Here is a 20,044-nt window from a genome sequence, read left to right on the forward strand (position 1 = left end):
CCTAAGAGCCATCTACAAATAATGGCTGTCATTTGTAAGAAAGTGGGTTCTGAATTTTTTTTAATTGATGGAAGGGTGAGAACCAGGCATCTTAAGCAGAAGTTACAGAGTCATATTTCAGGTGAAAATGGGGTGAGAAGGTGAGAGGCGGGGCTCCAGGGGGGAATGCTAGTCAGAGCTCAAGTTATTTAAAGATTAAATGGACCCTGGACACCCTTACCTTTTAGAGGAACCACCTCACCATATGTCAAAATGTAGTCGTTGTTTTTTTAGAATCCTCACGTGAGGATATTTTTTCCATTGCTTTACAGAGAGAGTGGAAGGGAAAGAGAGAGAAACACTGATGTGAGAGAGACACATTGATTGGTTGCCTCCTATATATGCCCTGACCTGACCAGGGCCAGGGATTGAGCCTGCAACCGAGGTACATGCCCTTGGCCGGAATCCAACCTGGGATCCTTCAGTCCAAGGACTGACGCTCTAACCAGTGAGCAAACCGGCTAGGGCCAAAATGTAGTTTTTGTTTATCAGTTCTGAATGGATTTTTACAACTTCGCTTTTAAAATTGTTATTAATTTCCATTTTGCATGTTTTGTTTTTGCCTTAAATTTTTTTTCAGAACCATTAAAACCTTTTCCTGGGCTACCTACAAGTTTTTAGCACCTTGACACTGAGCCTCTACTGCCTAATGAGTAGACAAGCCTGTCAGTGCTGTCTAGAGATGGAAAGGGCTATTTCCTAGGTTGTGCATTTTCATCATGACGACTGGCAGAGATGATGTATGAGGGGAGGGGAATTGGGTCATATGACTCTTAAGATCTCTCCCAGCCTGGGATTCTATAGGTTGCATGATGTGTTCTATGTGCAAAGAATTTCAGTGCAACAGGAGGGCAGTGCTAGGCTAAAATAGGGACAGAGCTTGTTCTGATTATTATTTTATTTTAGCATCAAATATAAGAAATGGCACAGGAATAGTGCTTGTGGGCCATTCTAGGAGACAAAAATACTGCTTTGATTTTTTAAAACAAGTCCCAGATGTCTTGAGTGTAGAGGGTATCTAGTCTACAGGTTCTTAACATGGGTCCATGGATCCTTGGCCAGGGAAACAACTATAACTGGGGGATGAATGTTTCATGTGGATGGGCACACATGTTTTTATTTTTGTGGTGAAAGTCCACAGCTTTAATTGCTTTCAAAATTACTTTCAACCCAGAAGAAAGTTGAGACCTTTTGAATTTATTCAATCCTCTCTTACAGATGGGGAAACTGAGGCTTAATGAGGTGAAGGGCCTTCCCCAGGTCACCCAGGGGTGAGTCATAAGGCAGGACTGAGTCTTCTGGGATCTTGTCCAGGCATCATCTCTAACTACATCCCCAACAAGGGGACCCAGAATTGCCTACTTAATTTTCTTTTGTTCTTGTCAGTCCAATTAATTATATTTAATCTTAGTAAAAGAAAGAGTACCCATCCATCGAGGTCAGAAGAATCAAAATCTGGTTCTGGAGCCTGAGAATGGTTAGATCCAGAAACTCATAGGTAAAAAACAGGAATATACAAGTGATTACATAGCAAAACAACAGTACTTATAGTAACAAACCAATGTATTAGTTTCTTGCTGTTCCTGTAACAAGTTACCACAAATTTTAGTGGCTTAAACAATACATTTTATTATCTTATACTCTGGAGGTCAGAGATCTAAAATGGGTCCACAGGCTAGGTTTCCTTGACTTTTCTAGCTTCTACAGGTGACCTGCTGTGATAGTTATTTATATATATTTATATATAGAGAGAGAGTCATGTGCCACATGAAATTGTGAGGGGGGGGGTCGGGGGAATAGACTTGTGGGGCTGAGCCCTTAATGTGTGGTACCTGATGCTATTTCCAGGTAGTTGGTGTAAGAACTGAGTTGAATTGTAAGATGCCCAACTAGTGTGGGAGAATTGTTTGGTGTAAAAAACCACTCCCACACACATTGGAATTGGGTACAGAATTGGACATGCATTCCTGGGCTCTGTCTTCAAAGTCAGCTGGCATCTTCCCCCTTTGACCTCCTGCCTCCTTCTTATAAGGACCCTTGTGATTACCTTAGGCCCATCCCAATGATTCAAGATTATCTCTCCATCTCAAGGACCTTACACTTTTTTTTTTTTGTTAATCTTCATGGAAGAATATTTTTTCCATTGATTTTTTTTAGAGAGGGGAAGAGAGAGAGAGAGAAAGATATCATCGATTGGTTGCCTCCCATACATGCCCTGACCTGGACCGGGATTGAGCTTGCAACCAAGATACATTCCCTTGACTGGAACTCAAACCCTTGGCCCTTTAGTCTGCAGGCTGATGATCTAACCACTGAGCCAAAACAGCTAGGGCTCAAGGGCCTTATTCTTAATCACATCTTCAAAGTCCATATAATGTAACATATTAGCAGTTTCTGGGGACTAGGAGGACTATTCAGCCTGCCACAGCCAATAATATTGATTTCCTATTAATCCAATTCATCACAAAAGATGTTAAGAAAAGAAAAAAAAGGAACAAGGACAGTGAATTTTTTAAAAGTTCTTTAGACAAAAATTTTACCAGCTATTGAATGATTCTGTTTCGAGTCGAAAGTGCCTAGGAGATTATGTAAATGTATACAGGTGTAGAGAAAAAGAAATGAGAACATGAAAAAAAGTAGAGTACTCTAAAAGAACTGTTAGCAGGCTTTTTTTTTTTTTTTGAAAATCAAACCAGTCATGAACTTCTTCAGGGCCAATAAAGACAGCTGGGCTTTTAGCCAGTGTAATTCTGTGTGGAGCTATGGGAACACCAGGATTAGCCGTGGCATATACACAAACACTGGTGTGGCCTTTAATCTGGTAACAGCTGGTGGATGGGTGGTAGGGGACAAATGGTGCTATAAATGGAAATAATTTAATAAAGGGATTAGAGAAATTCCTGAACAGTTAGTTCAGAAAATGAATGAATAACTGTTAAAGTATTCGGATTATAATATTAAATGTTCATACTTGATGATGAGGATAACCACAGTAGATTTAGAATTATGCCCTTAACTTGGCACTTGTAGCTTTGCAGGCAAGACACATTGATATGTCACATGGCCTGTTATGAGCTATATTGCTGAATTTTACAAAATAATCCTTAAATGCTGAAGTTTGGGAATAATTTCCTTTTAAATATAGATTAGACCAAATGCCAGCTTGTCCCCATAACATTGTCATCTTCACTCAGTTGCATCTGAAGTTGTGTTTTGAGCATGAGAAGTAAGGTTTGGTTGCAGCTAGAGTGTGAGAAATGCATGTTGGTTTGAGTGCGTTGTGTGAACCCAGTTGTTTGCATTGCGGCAGAAAAAATTTTAAGAATTGCTACTTTAATAAAAGAGATTTTAAAAACAGGCAACTTTTCAGAACTAGAACAAATAACCCTAAATTTATATAAACCACAAAAGACCTCAAATAATCAAAACAATCTTGAGAAAAAAAACAAACTTGGGTTTATCCTGCTCCCTGATTTCAAACTATACTACAAGGCTCTAATGATAAGAAATGATATGGTACTGGTACAGAAACAGACACATAGATCAGGAAACATAATAGAGAATGAAACCCTCTCTTCTATGATCAATTAATCTACAAAAAAGGAGCCAAGAATATACAATGGAGAAATGATAATGTCTTCAGTAAGTTAAAAAACTGGTCAGATACATGTGAAAAAAATGAAAGTAGGCCACTTTATTACACCATATACCAAAATAGATTCAAAATGGATTAAAGACTTAAATTTAAGACCCAAAAGCATAAAACTCCTAGAAGAAAACACAGGCAGTAAACTCTTTTACATTGCTCTTAGTAATATTTTTTTTTGGAGATTTCTCTTTGGGCAAGGTAAACAAAAGCAAAAATGAGCAAAGGGAACTGCATCAAACTAAAAAGCTTCTGTACAATGAAGGGAATCGTCAGCAAAACAGAAAGACAATCTACTGAATGGAAGAAGATAATTGCCAATAATACATCTGATAAGGGGTTAATATTCAAGATATTTAAAGAATTCACACAACTTAACACCAAAAACCCAAACAATTCAATTAAAAAATGGACAAAGGACCTGAACAGACATTTCTCCAAAGATTACATACAGATAGCCAATAGGTATATGAAAAGATGCTCAATGTCGCTAATCATCAGAGAAATGCAAATTAAAATCAGAATGAGATACTACCTCACACCTCTCAGAATGAATATTATCAATAAATCAACAAGCAATGAGGGTTGGCAAGGATGTGGGGAAAAGGAAACCCTAGTGCACTCTTGGTGGGATTGTAAATTGGTGCAGCCACCATGAAAAACAGTATGGAGTTCCTCAGAAAATTAAAAAATAGAATTATCATATGACCCAGCAATCCCACTTTTGGGTAGTTATCTAAAGAAATCCAAAACACGAGTTGTAAAAGACATATGCACCCTTATGTTCATTGCATCATTATTTACAATAGCCAAGATATGGACAGTAACCTAAGTGTCCATTGGTAGATGAATGCATATAGATGATGTGGCACATATATACAGTGGAATATCACTCAGCAATAAAAAGGAATGAATCTTGCTATTTGTGACAACTTGGATAACCTAGAGGGTATTATGCTAAGTGAAATAAGTCATACAGAGCAAGACTACATATCATGTGATTTCACTTGTGTGGAATCTGAAAAACAAAATAAATCGACAACCAAAACAGAAATAAATTCATAGATACGAAGAACAAACTGATGGTTGGTAGCCAGATGGGAGGGGTTTGGGGGCTGGGTGAAAAAGGTGAAGGGATTAAGAAGTAGGGATTGGCAGTTACAAAGTAGTCACAGGGATGTAAAGTACAGCACAGGAAATATAGTCAATATTATGTAATAACCATGGTGTTGGATGGGTAACTGGTCTTGTCAGGGGGAATCACCTAGTAAATTATATAAACGTCTAACAACTATCTGTGCACCTGAAACTATAATGTTGAATGTCAACTGTAATTAAACATAAAATAAATTTTTTTAAAAAAGAAAAAAAACATTTGGTAGCCTTTGTTCCATGACATTTTACTGGGTTCATAGTGTTTCTTTAAGTGGCAGAATAAATAAATAAATGAATAAATAAATAAATAATAGGCAATCCCTAGGCCGGACTTAAGGAAACAGTACCACCAAACTTCTTATGCTAAAATATAACAATAGTGCAAACAAGAATCCAGTAATGCTCCTCAAGGGTTTAAATGAGCCATTTAAAAACAACAGTAGGCTCAGTTGGTTGAGTGTCGTCTCATGCACTGAAAGGTCACCGGTTCGATTCCCAGTCAGAGCACATGCCCAGGTTTTGGGTTTGATCCCAGTCAGGGTGTGTGTGGGAGGCAACTGATTGATTTCATTCCAGGTTCCCCACAGTCTAGTCATCTTTCTAACATTATTTCCCAATATGGTGCATCTTGTGATCTTGTCAAATAGCTACTCTTGCCTCCTATCCATGCCTGCTCCCCCAGCATGGAAGCCTTTGCCCAATTCCAGTGGCTCTCAATGGAAGAACTTGACATTCTGTGAGTACAGACTCGGTCCAACTTCAGAGGATCAGAATCATGTCTCCTCCCCTCCCGGGTGATTGCCTTCTCAGATCCCTTGCCCCCTCCACCTCAGTGGGAGTCAGGTCTCCTTCCTTGATCCCTATAGCCAGTTCCCAGCACTCCTGGATCACATGCCTCAACCTTGCTTACTACATGTGTTAATGTCCCAGCACGGCCTGGAGACTGCTTGAAGGCAAGGTTTGCATCTTGTTTATCTTTAAGGCCCTCTATCTTCTAGCTAGATGCACAGTACATAATAGATACCCAGTACATACTTGTGAAAGGAAGAGTGGAAGGAACAAGGAAGGAAGGAGAGAAGGCATTTAAAATATTGCAGCCCTAGCTGTTTTTGCTCAGTGGTTAGAGCATCGGCCTGTGGACTGCAGGGTCCGGGGTTTGATTCTGGCCAAGGGCACGAACCTCAGATGCAGGCGCAGCCCTGGTCAGGGTGAGTGCAGGAGGTAGCCAATCGATGCGTCTCTCTCACATCGATGTTTCTCTCTTCGCCCCCCTCCACTCTCTCTGAAAAGCAATGGAAAAAATACCCTCAGGTGAAAATTAAAAATAAATAAATAAAATAAAATAATGCAAAATTCTCTGGGTACTTGAGGGATGGAATATTCTTTAAGATATGCCTCTTCCCCCTTGAAATTGGAGGGGAGTCCTTCTGGCCGGTTGAGAGTTTTTAAGCAGCTGAGAAAGCCAGAACTGTTGGTCCAGTTCTCTCTGGCTGGAGGGCTCATCTAACCGGCAGGCTCCTCTTTGTGTTTATCTGTCTAGTAATTGGTTATTTCCATACAAGGAACTGAGCAGCAGCTGCCCTTCCATCCCTCTTGACTGTGACAGAGGACATAACCCAGTGCCTGCAGAGCAAAGAGCGAGTGGGGACCCGCTGGCTGGGGCAGGCAAACCACGTGGGCGCGGTGGCTTCCTTCGCCCTGTGTGCTAGGAGCAGTGTCAGGCCTCAGGGACGCCTATGAGAAAACATCCCTGCGAGGGTACTGATCACCACTACTCTAAAGGGTTATTGTGAACGTTTAACAAAAGAGAATTGCTGACATCTTGCAAAGTGTTGTGTAAATGGGACTATTGTGGGGACTGGAAAAATGAGACCCGGAGAAGAGAGACTTGCTGCTGATCAGCCAGTTATGCTGTCTGGATGAAGCAGTCTTTCTCCTGGAATCCACAAGGTGGTTTAGGGCTTCATGTCTTTTGGGTTTCCTCTCTTGTGTGGGAAGTAAAGAAGGGGATGGATTTCTGTTGAGGAAGTGTCCTTTCCCGGACACAGGGATTGCCTTCCAGCCGGCGGTCTTCCTCTCTCGTGGCTGTCTGAGAAACAGTGGGTGCTGGGGGAGAGCAGAGGCTCAGGAACCATGTGGCCCAACGGGGCTATGTGACGGATGGATGGTGGACCAGGCTGACATCTACTGAGCCTGGCTCTGAGCTATTTTACTTGTTATTTCATTTCAGGAGTGGTGGGATTTTGGAACTTCTTTGTAATTTTCTTCCCTTTTGAATTTTTAAAATAATAGTAAGTATGCTTCATTAAAAAGTAATAGTCATTAATCTAAGAGATTGTCAAGATCTAGGTGTTGCTGTTCCCATTTTCACATAAGGAAACCAAGGCTCAGAGAGGTTAGAGTACTTGCTTGAGGTCACACAGCCAATAGATACTAGAATCAGGAGTTGAACTCAGCTCTGACTGACTCCTGGTCTGATTTTCCATAATACCCATCCTGCCAACAATGTAAGGAGATGGAGACCAGAAGGACAACATTTTTTAAAAAAAACTTCCCATTCCTGCATACCTGATACTCCCCTGCAAAAGGAGTGGGATTTAGGTTTTCTCTCATCTCTAAATTCTTGCTACTCAAAGTTGTAGCATCAGCATCACCTGGAGCTTGTTAGAAATGCAGGGTCTCAGGCCCAACCCCAGACCTACTGAATTAGAACCTGATCTTCAACAAGATCTCTGGCGATATGATGCCCACTAAAGTTTGAGAAGCCCTGCTCTGCGTCACACCTTCCCTCTTATCCGTGAAGCCTTAACAGCAGGTGAGGTAATGGGGAGAAAGGTCAGCTTCTTTCTTAGGTGATCTAAATTAGGAGATTACTCACAATGCTTGCTGGGTTTCATCGATTTTTAAAACTTGACTCTAGGCCCTACAAAAATTGTGGAATGGAATCTAAAACAGGTGTGTGAGCCTGTGGAAAATAGTTTGGTAGTTAACACTTGGAATTCACTATGAGTTCACCATGAGAAAAAGAATCATTCCAAATTCATCACAGTTTCTTTAAAAATTTGTTTTATTGATTTGCGAGAGAGAGAGAAACATTGATTTTTTTTTTGTAATCCTCACCTGAGGATATTTTTTCCATTGCTTTTCAGAGAGAGTGGAAGGGAAAGAGAGAGAGAGAGAGAGTGATATAAGAGAGACACATCTATTGGTTGCCTCCTACAAGTGCACCCACCAGGGTTGGGGCCGAGCTCGCAACCAAGGTACGTGCCCTTGGCCAGAATCAAACCAGGGACCCTTCAATCCACAGGTCGATGCTCTAACCACTGAGAAAAACCGGCTAGGGTGAGAAACATGGATTTTTTGGGGTTCCACTTATTTGTGCATTCATTGGTTGATTTTCATATGTGCCCTGACAATCGAACCCGCAAGTTTGGTGTATGGGGATGACACTCTAACCAACTGAGCTATGCAGCCAGGGCCCATTCTCTTTTTCTGAAAAGTAATGAAAAGTTTATTATAGCAAAATCATTGTAAAGAATCTCATGAGCTAATATGAAGGTGAGATGTCATTGAACTGATAGTTGAATTGATTCACAACCTAATATATGGTTATATACATGATTGTAAAGGTCTACCACCCAGTCTGGGTGAAGTCTATATTGCATCACTTCAGGGCTCTGTCTCCAGCTTTCTCCTGATCAAAGGGGTTATTAGTGACTTTGAAGACATGAAGGACATTGTGCTGAGTTTCTTATGGACATGACAGTAGTTCATGGGAGATAGGTTATTCTCTAATCAGGCCCTGTTAGAAGTGTTTTAAGTCAGTTCATGGGAGCCTGGAGGCAAGTGCCAGAGCAGGTATATTCTCTCCCTTTGTGCCAGGGCAGGAAAATTTGCCCTAATGGGACTCACAGGCAGTGTCAGCCAAAGAGAGGGCAATGCCAGAGGTCCATCTCTAGTGCAGAGAGTAAGGGGACATTGTCTGAGACACCAATTCCTGAGACACCACATCTCCCTGCAGTTGAAGTAGCTTAGAAATAAGCAGTGCCCAGCCGGGCGTGGCTCAGCGGTTGAGCGTTGACCTAGGATCCAGGCGATCGGGGTTCGATTCCTGGTCAGGGCCCATGCCCGGGTTGTGGGCTCGATCAATGACTCTCTCAGCATTGATGTTTCTATCTCTCTCCCTCTCCTTTCCTCTCTCTGAAATCAATAAAGATATATTAAAAAAAAAAAAGTATTGAAATAAGCAGCGATTGTAAAAGATAAAGAAGCAGAACTGCTGTTATTCTAGGCGACCACTTGGAGTTTTTATTAGCATTTAAAATTTCGAACAGTGCAATGGTGTGAGAACTGTGAAGTGTAATATATATGTTTGGTAGGTACAGATTTCAGTTTACACATGAAATATGTATGTGAACATGAATATATATGTAAATGAATAAAAATATGAAAATATTGCCCTAGCCTATTTGGAGTGGTTACAGCATCAGTCCTTGAACTGAAGGGTCCTGGGTTCAATTCTAGCCAAGGGCACGTACCTCAGTTACAGGCTTGGCCAGGGTCAGGGTGGGTGCGGGAGGCAACCAATTGATGTCTCCCTCCCTCTCTCTTCCTCTCCAGCCCATTTCCTAGCTGTCCTTCCTTTCTTTCCTGTCTTTGTTTGTATTCCTGGTGCTGATACCCTAGAAGTGGCAGCTGCTCCTCCTTTCCCTTCCCAACCTAAGACATGCTCTGGTTTGCAGATGACTCGAAGCAATAAGTGGTTTTAATTTAGTGGCCCCATCTAAATAGTGGCCTGGGCCAGTGTGCTCAGTGGTTAGAACACTGGCCCACACACTGAAGGGTCGTGGGTTTGATTCCTGGTCAAGGGCAGGTACTTGGGTTGCAGATTCGATCCCCAGCCCTGGTCCAGGCTTGTGCAGGAGACAGCCAATTGATGCGGCTCTCTCACATCAATGTTTTTCTCTCTCTCTCCCTCCCTCTCTCCCTTCCACTCTCTCTAAAAATCAACGGAAAAAATATCCTTGGGTGAGGGTTAACAAAAAGAAAACTCAGCCTAGTGATATAAGAGTGACAATAAAAATTCAAAATGATCTGGACAGTTTGGAATATTACACTGAACGCAATCAGATAGGGATGAAGGTGACGACCCCACTTCATCTTCTTCACCACTTCACCCTCTCTAAGCCAGGAGACTATATCAGATAATATCAGTGACATCAGTAACTCTGCAATTCTTTTTGTTTTTTAATTAAAAAAAACCTTTATTGATTTCAGAGAGAGGAAAGGAGAGGGAGAGAGAAAGATAGAAACATCAATGATGAGAGAGTCATTGATGGGCTGCCTCCTGCATGTCCCCGACTGGAGATCGAGCCCACAACCCGGGCATGTGCCCTGACCAGGAATCAAACCCCGATCTCCTGGATCCCAGGTTGACGCTCAACCACTGAGCCATGCCCGGCTGGGCTAACCCTGCAATTCTTAATGCTGCAAAACAGAACTGTGATAAGTCAGAATGTGTAGACCTCATTTTGGGTAAGATATATTCTGTTTCTGGTCGCATCATATTGAGGATAGTTACGATTTTTTATTCTTTGGGAAAAAGGACAGTACATTTCAACAGCGAGAAGGACACATCACACAGAATGCCCCTCCCATGCCATGGTGCCAAGAACCTGTGAGTTTTGGCAATGGCACCATGAAGAATTTCCACTCACTCCTTGCCGTAGACTTCCCGGGTTCTCCAGCGTCCTCCCCGGTGCGTTCCAGGAACGCCTTGTGCCTCCCCGACCATAGGCTCCTCCCGCTGCCCGGCCACTGCAAGTTCACCTGTTCCTCTGGCAACTTGTGCTGGTCCCAGTGCCCACGGGTCATAAACCTATGCCTGCCGAATGCAATGGGAAGGCTTATCTGCAGAGCTCAATAATGTTTCCATCTGGATCACTTTAAAATACCTGCTGAAAGGATAGTTTCAAAGGGACCTTTGGAAGCTCAAGCCCCTCACTTTGAAAAGTGGGTGTTCAAAGCCTAGAAAGGAAAGGATGGCCCGCTGAGCCAGTACCCACCCCGAGGTCTTTCGAAGGCCAGTGCGGTCCCTTTCCGTGGTGCCCCCCGAATTCAATCACGTTTTCTCCCTCTGTTCCAGCCTCGTTACCGCTGTGTGCCACACCTGCTTCAAGAGGCAGGAGAAGCTCCATCACTGTGGGCAGTGCAAGTTTGCTCGTTACTGTGACCGCACCTGCCAGAAGGACTCTTGGCTGAACCACAAGAAGGAGTGTTTGGCCATCAAGAGATACGGGAAGGTACCCAATGAAAATATCAGGTCAGAGCTGGGCCCTGGGGTCATGTTTAGGATTTCCAAATGTCGGGTGGAATGGTGGCAGTGACAGCATTCCCAGGCCCGAGGAAGCCGGGCTAAGTGCAAATCAGGACAGAGCCTCTAAGAGACTGAATATAGTCACATGTGTGAACTCCCTTTAGGTCCAGGAGCCGCCTGAGAGGGAGAACGGGTTAGCGGCTCCAAAATGTAGACACTGGCTGGAGCTGGCCACAGGCTCATTCTGTATTTAATTTAAAAAATTTGATCTGCCAATGTTCTAAAACTGGAAAATTTCACATTAAAAAAAAAATTAGGTTTTCTGGCCTCTCCTGAAAAAAAAAATCTGAAGATTTGGCAAAACAAGCTAGAGCTCAATAGCATCTGCCCCCTTTACAAAAGGCTGAGCTTTTCAATAACCACAGCCCCCTGAACCCCAACATTTGTACACGCAGCCCTCTGCACCCATTCTACCCAAAAGGCACTTGTGTTTGCAACAGTTAGTGGCCTCCCCTGGAGGTCATCACCAGAAATCTCAGGGCTAAGACCCGCGGAGCCCCAGTTCAAGAGCTCCCAAGTCCTGGAGCTCCGCCAGGGCAGGGCCTGATGCTAGGCCGCAGGTAGGTGCTTATGAAGTGGGCAGTGGAGAGCAGAAGGGATGAGGCGGGGAAAGCTGGGATCATTTTCACCATGTGTATAGGATGTGAAGTTAAAGCACAGACTGGACTCACCACGTGCTGGTAATTTCTAGGAAACTGCAGAATGAAATGGCTTGGTCAGCTTCCCCACCCCCATTAGTTCCAGATGTTGAAATCCTACTTCTGTTTTTGGTAATTTCACATGCAATTGCATGCATGTGTACATGCATGTACATATGTATTTATTTATTTGTTAATCCTCACCTGAGGATATTTTTTCCATTGATTTTTAGAGAGAGTGGAAGGAAAGGAGGGAGGGAGGGAGACATTGATTAGTTGCCTCCAGCATCGGGATCGGGGATCAAACCTGCAACCCAGCTACGTACCCTTGACCAGGAATCGAATTCGAACCTGGGACCCATCAGTGCGCAGGATGATGCTCTTAACCACTGAGCCACAGGGGTCAGGGCGTATTTATTTATTTTTAATTTCAGCTTTATTGAGGTGTCTTTGCTGTAGAGTTGTGAGATGTTTAAAGGGTGCACTGCGGTGATTCAATATCATGCACATTGTGAAAGGATCCTCCGTCTAGTTACCACATCCATCACCTCACACATTTTATCTTTCGTGTGTGTGTGAGAACATTTAGATTCTCTCTTAGTGAATTTCAATTATACAATACAGTATCATCAGTAGAGTTATCATGTTCTGCATTAGATCTCAGAGCATGTTCATCTTGTGACCAGAAGGTTTTACCCTTTTTAAAACTTTATCTATTGGGGTGACATGGGCTAATGAGATTATTTGGGTTTCTGGTGTACCATTCTACAATACGTCATCTGTGTATTGTATTGTGTGTTCCCACCCCAGCTGGTACCCTTTTGCCCACCTCTCCCTATTTTCCTCAGCCACCAGTCCCTGGCACACACTTTTCTATTCTCTGATTCTGTAAGTTTGGCTTTTTTTATGTTTTATTTTTTTTTAGGCTTCCACATATAAGTGATTCTATGCAGTATTTGTCTTTCTCTGTCTGGCTTGTTTTACTTAGCAGAATGCCCTCAAGTTCCCTCCACGCTCTTCCAAATGGCGGAATCTCCTTCTTTCTCATGACTGAACATAGAAAATTGCACGCCTTCTTTCCCCACCTGTTTTCATTTGCTGATGGCACTTGGGTGGTCTCCATGTCTTGGCTATTGTGACTGTGCTGCAGTGAGCATGGGGGTGCAGGTACCTCCTCGAGACCTTACTTACCCAGTGTTCCCTCCTGGGATGAGGGGTCACTCTTTCCAGCTGCACAGTCCCAAGTAGTAATTTCTTCTCATACTGGGTTGAAATCTGTCATCTGTCACCTATTAGTCTCTACTCTCTGGGCTTGGTGACATTCTTCCTAATATTTGGAAGTAACAGATACTCCAGCTTGAGTTTTATTTTCCTTATTTCTGTCCTGGGCTCCATATGGGGCCATCTTGGTTCTCAGGCACATGGGGTCCTGTGACCTGAATGAGAGGGAAAAAGGGCCGGGCTTTGCCAAGGGGGTTCCTCTTCAGAGACAGGGTCTGGCCTAGCCCACCAGTCCCTCCATGGTGCCTGGCCACCCTGCAGTCAGTGAATGGCAGAGTTACCAAAGTGTCCCTCGGTTACAGGCTTCATCTCGTGGGTATGGGCTGCTGGCTAGTTAACAAGGAGGCCCTCTCTTCCCTCCAGATTAAGTCCATCCCTCTGTCTCACACTCAAAGCCCTGTGCCCTCCTGAGGCCTCTGCTCCAGCCAGGCCGGATCCCTCCCTGCTTATGCCATGCCTGTGGCTGCATCCAGACCTTTGCATACCCTGTTTCCCCACCTAGACCATCTTCTTCACCTTCTCTTTATCTAATCATTAAGAATATAAATAAATTCACACACGATGTGGACATCCACTTGTCTTCCAAATACCCCTGGAGGTTAGCATGGCAGGGAATATATATTATCCTCATTTTACTGGTCATTAGATAGGTTCAGGGAGGTCAAATGACTTGTCCAGGGTCACACAATAAGAAGTGGAAACAAACCTGAACCCAGGTCATTAGACTCCTTCTCCAGTGCTCATCTCAGCCATACTACCGGGAGAGACCCAGGCTGCCATACCTCACCGTGTCCCCAGGCCCCTTTTATGGCCTCCTAGACCCCACATGACCTGGCTTCTGCCCATCTCTCTGCCTTTATTTGCTTTCCACTCCTCACTCCCTGTGCTCCAGCCTCCTTGGTCTTCTTGCTGTTTCTCCTTCATGCCAAGCTCATTCCTTCTTCGTAGACTTTGTACTCACTGCTCTTTCCCCACCCGCACAGAGCAGGCTCCTCTTCATCCCACTTTCAGCTTGAGTGTGCCTCCCCCGTGCCACCTCCCCTGTCTCCTCCCCTACCTCCTGCCACTCTGTGTCATGTTACCCGATTCTGTTTTCTGTATAGCGTTTAACACTAGTTTAATGATGTTTTAAACTTTTGTCTCCCCCACTATGAGAAACTTCATGATAGAAGAAACTCTGTCTAGTTCAAGGCTGTGCCTTGGGCCCGACACTGACTGGCAGGCATTAGGCATTCAGTGTGTGTTTGTTGAATGAATGAATGAATGAATGAATGAATGCAGTGGGGCCTCCCTAACCCTGCCCTCTCCACAGGCTGGCTGCGCGCATCATGTGGCGGGTGGAGAGAGAGGGCACGGGGCTCACAGAGGGCTGCCTGGTCTCCGTGGACGACCTGCAGAACCACGTGGAGAACTTTGGGGAGGAAGAGCAGAAGCAGCTGCGGGTGGACGTGGACACCTTCTTGCAGTACTGGCTGCCCCAGAGCCAGCAGTTCAGCATGCAGTACATCTCGCACATCATTGGCGTGGTATGGTTTCTCGTCGTGTGGGGGTGGGCTGGGTGACAGCTGAGATTGTCCAACGAAGAAGAATTAAGGTGCTGCCAGGCCAGAGTGGGGAGGAGGGGCCAAGACAAGAATTGAAGGGAGACAGAGCCCTAAAATGAACAACTGTCATCCTGTCCTTTGTCTTTCCGGTCTTGCTTACTATGAGGTCATTCCTGCCCTATCTGAAGTTGGCTTCCCAACACAAACTTTCCCTTATCTCTGAATGGTAGATTTGGATGGTATTTTACTTTCCTGTTTTCCTGTACTTCCTGTATTTTCTCTTTTCCACATTGAAAACAAAGACCCAATTACCATCCCTTCTTGCCTTCTAGTCACTTTGAAAATAAGGTCCTTCCTTTTCTAGGTCTGATGGACTGGATAATGGGGAGCCTGGAGTAGTGGAAGCCAGAGGGAGGGGAGTAAGGGCCTTTTGGAGGGTGCTGCCTTGGAGCAACAAAGCTGGGACTCTCTCTCGGGCGCGGGGGTCCAGGAGGTGGGGGTAGAGTCCTGAGGATCAGCAGGCCCTGGGCTGTGGGGTAGATGTTTTCCATCTGGCAGGCTCAGCACCTTCTCTGGGATTGGTGAGCGGGCTGAAGAAGGGAGTTATGGTAATAACAACAGCATGATCACAACCAACATCTCTTGAGCCCTTACAGTGTGCTGGTACTTCTCTAATAGTCAGATTTCTCCAGAGAAACAGAACCAGCTGCCTATCATCTATCTATCTATCTATCTATCTATCTATCTATCTATCTATCTATCTATCTATCTATCATCTATCTATCTATCTATCATCTATCTATCTATCTATCTATCTATCTATCTATCTATCTATCTATCTATCTATCTATCATCTATCTATCATCTATCTATCTATCTCTATCTATCTATCTATCTATCTATCTATCTATCTATCTATCTATCTATCTATCATCTATCTTCTTCATCATCATCATCATCATCTATCTATCTCTATCTCTGTCTATCTATCTATCTATCTATCTATCTATCTATCTATCTATCTATCTACCTACCTACCTATCATCCATCCATCCATCCATCCATCCATCCATCCATCCATCCATATTTATCTATTTACCTACCTATTATCTATCATCTGTCTACCTATTGAGGGAGGAGGAAATTTATTTTAATGAATTAGCTCTTGAGATTGTGGAGGGTAATTTCAAAACCTGCTGATAAGCCTGCAGGCAGGACACCCAAAAAAGAGTTGTGGTTCAAGTCCAAAGCACAGACTTGCTCAGGGGAGGTCAGTCTTTATTCTATTAAGTTTGCTAACTGATTGCATGAGGCCACCTACACTGTGCAGGCTAATTTGCTTTACTCAAAAATCTACCAAAAAACACCTTCACAGGAACATACGATATAATGTCTGACAAAATACGTGGGCACCGCAGCCCAGCCAAGTTGACATATAAAATTAACCATCACAGCTTCCCATGTGTTATTTTATGCAATCTTTACAGCACAAGGTGAAGTTTGTGCTTTTAACATTACTATTTTATAAACAGAAAGCCTAGGCCCAGAGAGGTTACTTGACTTCCAAAGGCCACACAGTGAGCTGGTGTCCATGAAAGGGCTAGAAGCTGTCTGCCTGGTGCCAGAGTTGCTACCCTTAGCAGTTAGGCTCCACAGGCCTGAGGTGAATAGGTGTCATAGACCATCCTGGGTAACCCCAAGGTGACCTGGGGACTACAGCCACAGGATGGCAGAATCACCAAAGTGAGAACTGGAAGGGCAGTAGAGATCACCTAGTCCAACTTAACGTACAGACGGGAAAACTGCGGCTCAGAAAAGAAAGAAATTTGATTAAGGTAACACAGCTTGTTAGTGGTACTGACTGGCTTAATTTCATGTACTTGCTGAATGGCCAATGAGATTGAATGGAGAAAGTGACAGTCTCCCAATATCTATAACAAATAGCCATGTGTTATACATATCAATATACATATATAAATGTATATTATATTGTGTATAGTATGTATTTATGTATATTATTTATATATAAAGAGTTGTTAATGTAGTTTAGGTTATATTTATTATGCATTTTTCATACACAGATAGTAGATATTTGGAATCTGTTTTTATAAAGAGCCACTTATTTTTTTAAACATTAAAAAAAATATATATATCTTTTTATTGATTTCAGAGAGAAGGAAGAGGGGGAGAGAGAGAAACATCAATGATAAGAGTCATTGACCAGCTGCCTCCTGCACACCCCCTGCTGGGGATCGGGCCTGCAATCCAACCAGGACATGTGCCCTGACCAGGAATCAAACCTCAATCTCCTGGATCCTAGGTCAATGCTCAACCGCTGAGCCACGCCCGGCTGGGAAAAGCCACTTATTTTGAAAGAAAAGGAAATAAATCAAGTGCTGTATAAGTAATAACCAACTTGACTTACCTTGGATTCAGAGATAAATGTTGCACTCGTCAGAATTTAAAATTGTGAACAGGGAGCATAAAATATCCAACAAACACACCTAATAAAAAGGAGATGTCAGTTTTATCTTATGAGCAGCTATAGGAGTTGAGGGTGGGTAGGCAAAGAAAGCAGAAAGCAGAGGGACCCCCCACTGTGAGTCACAAGAGCGCATGGAGAGAGAAACCAAAGAGATACTGGGGAAAACACACGTGAGACCCAGGGACAGGTAAGGGAGAGACTTTCAGAAACAGCATTTCCATCTTTGGCCTTTTTAGAATATAGCTACCAAAAACTTTCTAGGTGGTGTTGCATTTTAGCAGATATGGGACTCCCCCATGGTACCAGTCTTGAGGGTCATTTGGAATCAAGCCGAGAACAGGAGACTTTCGTTTCCAGACTTGCTAAGCATTTCCAGGATGAGATCTGGTTTTCTATTAAAAAAAAACCCAAAACTTTCAATAGCGAGGATGGTATTCTGTCCCTAGTCCATATGTCTTAGCTGGCTCTTTTATCTTTTCCTCTGGGTAGATTAACTGCAATGGTTTCACGCTCAGTGATCAGAGAGGCCTGCAGGCAGTGGGCGTGGGCATCTTTCCCAACCTGGGCCTGGTGAACCATGACTGTTGGCCCAACTGCACCGTCATATTTAACAACGGCAAGTGAGTATGCCTTTCACTGGGGGTGGTGTGATGGGGATGGGGAGACCTTTAGTATTTTCTCCACTTGACTTAAGCCAAAGGTAAACTGTTGAACCTGAACTAGCATGTATTTCAAATGGGAAGAAAACAGAAATTTCATTCTAGAATATTTGTGGCTAGGAGAAAGGTAATGGAGAAAATAGAAAAGAAATCCATATGGGTAATTTCTGAGTTTCTTGAGGTTGCCTAGATATGTCAGATAAACCTTCAACTACTATTTTAAAACTTGATGCCTTGGATTACCTATCTTGAGGTCATGACAAAACATCATTTACTGAGAAGGTGCTTGGCAGAAGCATATATTAGTCAAAGTCCCAGCAGAAATCAGAGGCACACTCAGAGTTTACCTGAAGAAAATTTAATAAAAGGACAATTTATGGAAGTGTTGGAAGCATTTAAACAACTAATAAAGAATGGTGAGTTGTCCAGGATCTAGCAACAGCATGAAACCATTATTACCTCTAGACCTGGAAGGGCAAATGGAAGAAGTACTGTTTCTGTGGTTGGAGAGAGCCACAGCCGTGGGAGGGGCCCTTTTCTCTCCCCTCCCCCAATAGCGTGGCCTGTAGAGAAACCAGCCACTGGGGGAACCATGGTGAGGCAGAGAGAGCCAGGACTACAGACCCCAGCTTCTCTCTCCTCCCATCTTCTCATCTCCTCGTATTGGCCAAACCCCAACCAGAAGCAAGAGGGCAAAGGAAACTGGGTCATGAAGTCCTCAGAGGTCAGTTAATGCCCCCCCCCCCGGCCCCTAAGCAGGCACAGAGGGGACAAAAGGGTAAAGAATGGGATTTGGGGGTGGGGCACAAATGAAACAAGTGTCAGCAAAGAGGGTGATCCCCAGCTGTCTGGGGCTCAGGCTGGGGGATTTGGGGGAATGAGGCCTGAGCATTTTGCTTTTGCTCTTAGAGACAAGCTCTTATGACCAATGCAAGTTGACTCTGAGCCATTAACAGTGAGCAGGTTTCCCCAAAACACTTCCTGGAAAATAATGACAATGGCTTCTGGTTCTTAGCCAAGGATCAAACCTAAGCCCCAATGTAGCAGGGGCTCTGGTTTCCCTTTTCCTTCCTATTTCTGGAGGCAAGGGCCCACATGACACCGGGCTCTTAAGCAATTGAGACAGTCACTCAAGACAGGAAGTTTATTTTGGATCCAGATGATAACCTTTGCACAGCATTTGTGTTTCCCTTCCTACACCTCATGGGGTCACTGGCCTAGACTTCATGGAATCCTCCCCAGAGGGGCTGTTGTCCAGGGTTAGCCTGGTTGGCAGAGAAGATCAAATTCAGCCACATGCAGGCCCATCTTTCCGGAATCCCTTCCACTAAGCAATGGTGACCCAGGGCTCTTCTTTTCACTACATGTAACTGTCACAGGAACCTGGGAATCTTTTTCCAGATCACCTCCAGTGTCCACTCTGGCTTCTATGCACCCACTAATTCTGAGCAGCCATGTTGAACCCTGGCTTCTTGGTTGTTGTGCATGAGAAGATGACTTTTCAGTCACTGTCTAGCTGCCTGCTGTAGTAGAAAGAACAGTGGTCACGATGTTAGGAGCCCAGTTCTAACCCCAACAATTTTTATCTACTACCTCCCCCACACACCCCAACCTGGGCCGAGCCTGCAACTGAGGTACATGCCCTTGGCTGGAATTGAACCTGGGACCCTTCAGTCTGAGGGCAGACGCTCTAACCACTGAGCTAGGGCTAGCACTCTACTTTTAAACGCATTGTCTCATGAGCCTTATTGCCAGGCCATAGATGAGAACACTGAGGCCTGGGGAAGGGAAGTCACTTGTCCAGGGAGACATACTTTTGAACCCAGAGCCTCTCATTGCAAATCCAGTGAACTTTCCGCTATACCAGGTGATGTCAAGTGAGCCCAGCTACAGGGCCTGGACTACAGGGGCTGGGACAGAGGTTGTTGTTATGGCCAAAGCTTTGATTGCATGACCTGAAGTACTGTGCACCTTTGCTAACTGCAGGATCAGTCAATGGTAATGATTTCCATTTGGGTGTCTGTTTTGTCTTTCAGTCATGAGGCAGTGAAATCCATGTTTCACACCCAGATGAGGTGGGTCAGTTCTTGCAAACTTCCCGCTCCTCTGACCCACCTCCCTCACTTGCCTGGTTTGCCGGGGCCACCCCTTCCCAAGATTCCGTGGCTGCTGTCTGTCTGTAATGTTCTTCTGCACCCCAGAGTCTCCTCTTTTTTTAATG

At 44.0% G+C, this 20,044-nt stretch overlaps 1 protein-coding gene across 4 annotated transcripts in view; it reads left to right on the forward strand.

Annotated features, from left to right (window-relative positions):
- The window catches only part of SMYD1 (SET and MYND domain containing 1), a 57,896-nt gene that overhangs the window by 3,249 nt on the left and 34,603 nt on the right, over positions 1–20,044 (forward strand). For 2 of the 4 annotated variants that reach the window (XM_081156932.1, XM_081156934.1), the window contains exons 2-5: positions 10,986–11,162; positions 14,448–14,661; positions 17,654–17,784; positions 19,860–19,898. In XM_081156932.1, coding sequence (XP_081013058.1) covers positions 10,986–11,162; positions 14,448–14,661; positions 17,654–17,784; positions 19,860–19,898 — 561 coding nt within the window. The remainder of the gene's footprint in view (positions 1–10,985; positions 11,163–14,447; positions 14,662–17,653; positions 17,785–19,859; positions 19,899–20,044) is intronic. The other 2 variants (XM_081156933.1, XM_081156935.1) reach the window with 1 other exon arrangement.

Source organism: Miniopterus schreibersii (genome assembly GCF_964146895.1).
Source record: "Miniopterus schreibersii genome assembly, chromosome: 13".
NCBI lineage: Eukaryota > Metazoa > Chordata > Mammalia > Chiroptera > Miniopteridae > Miniopterus > Miniopterus schreibersii.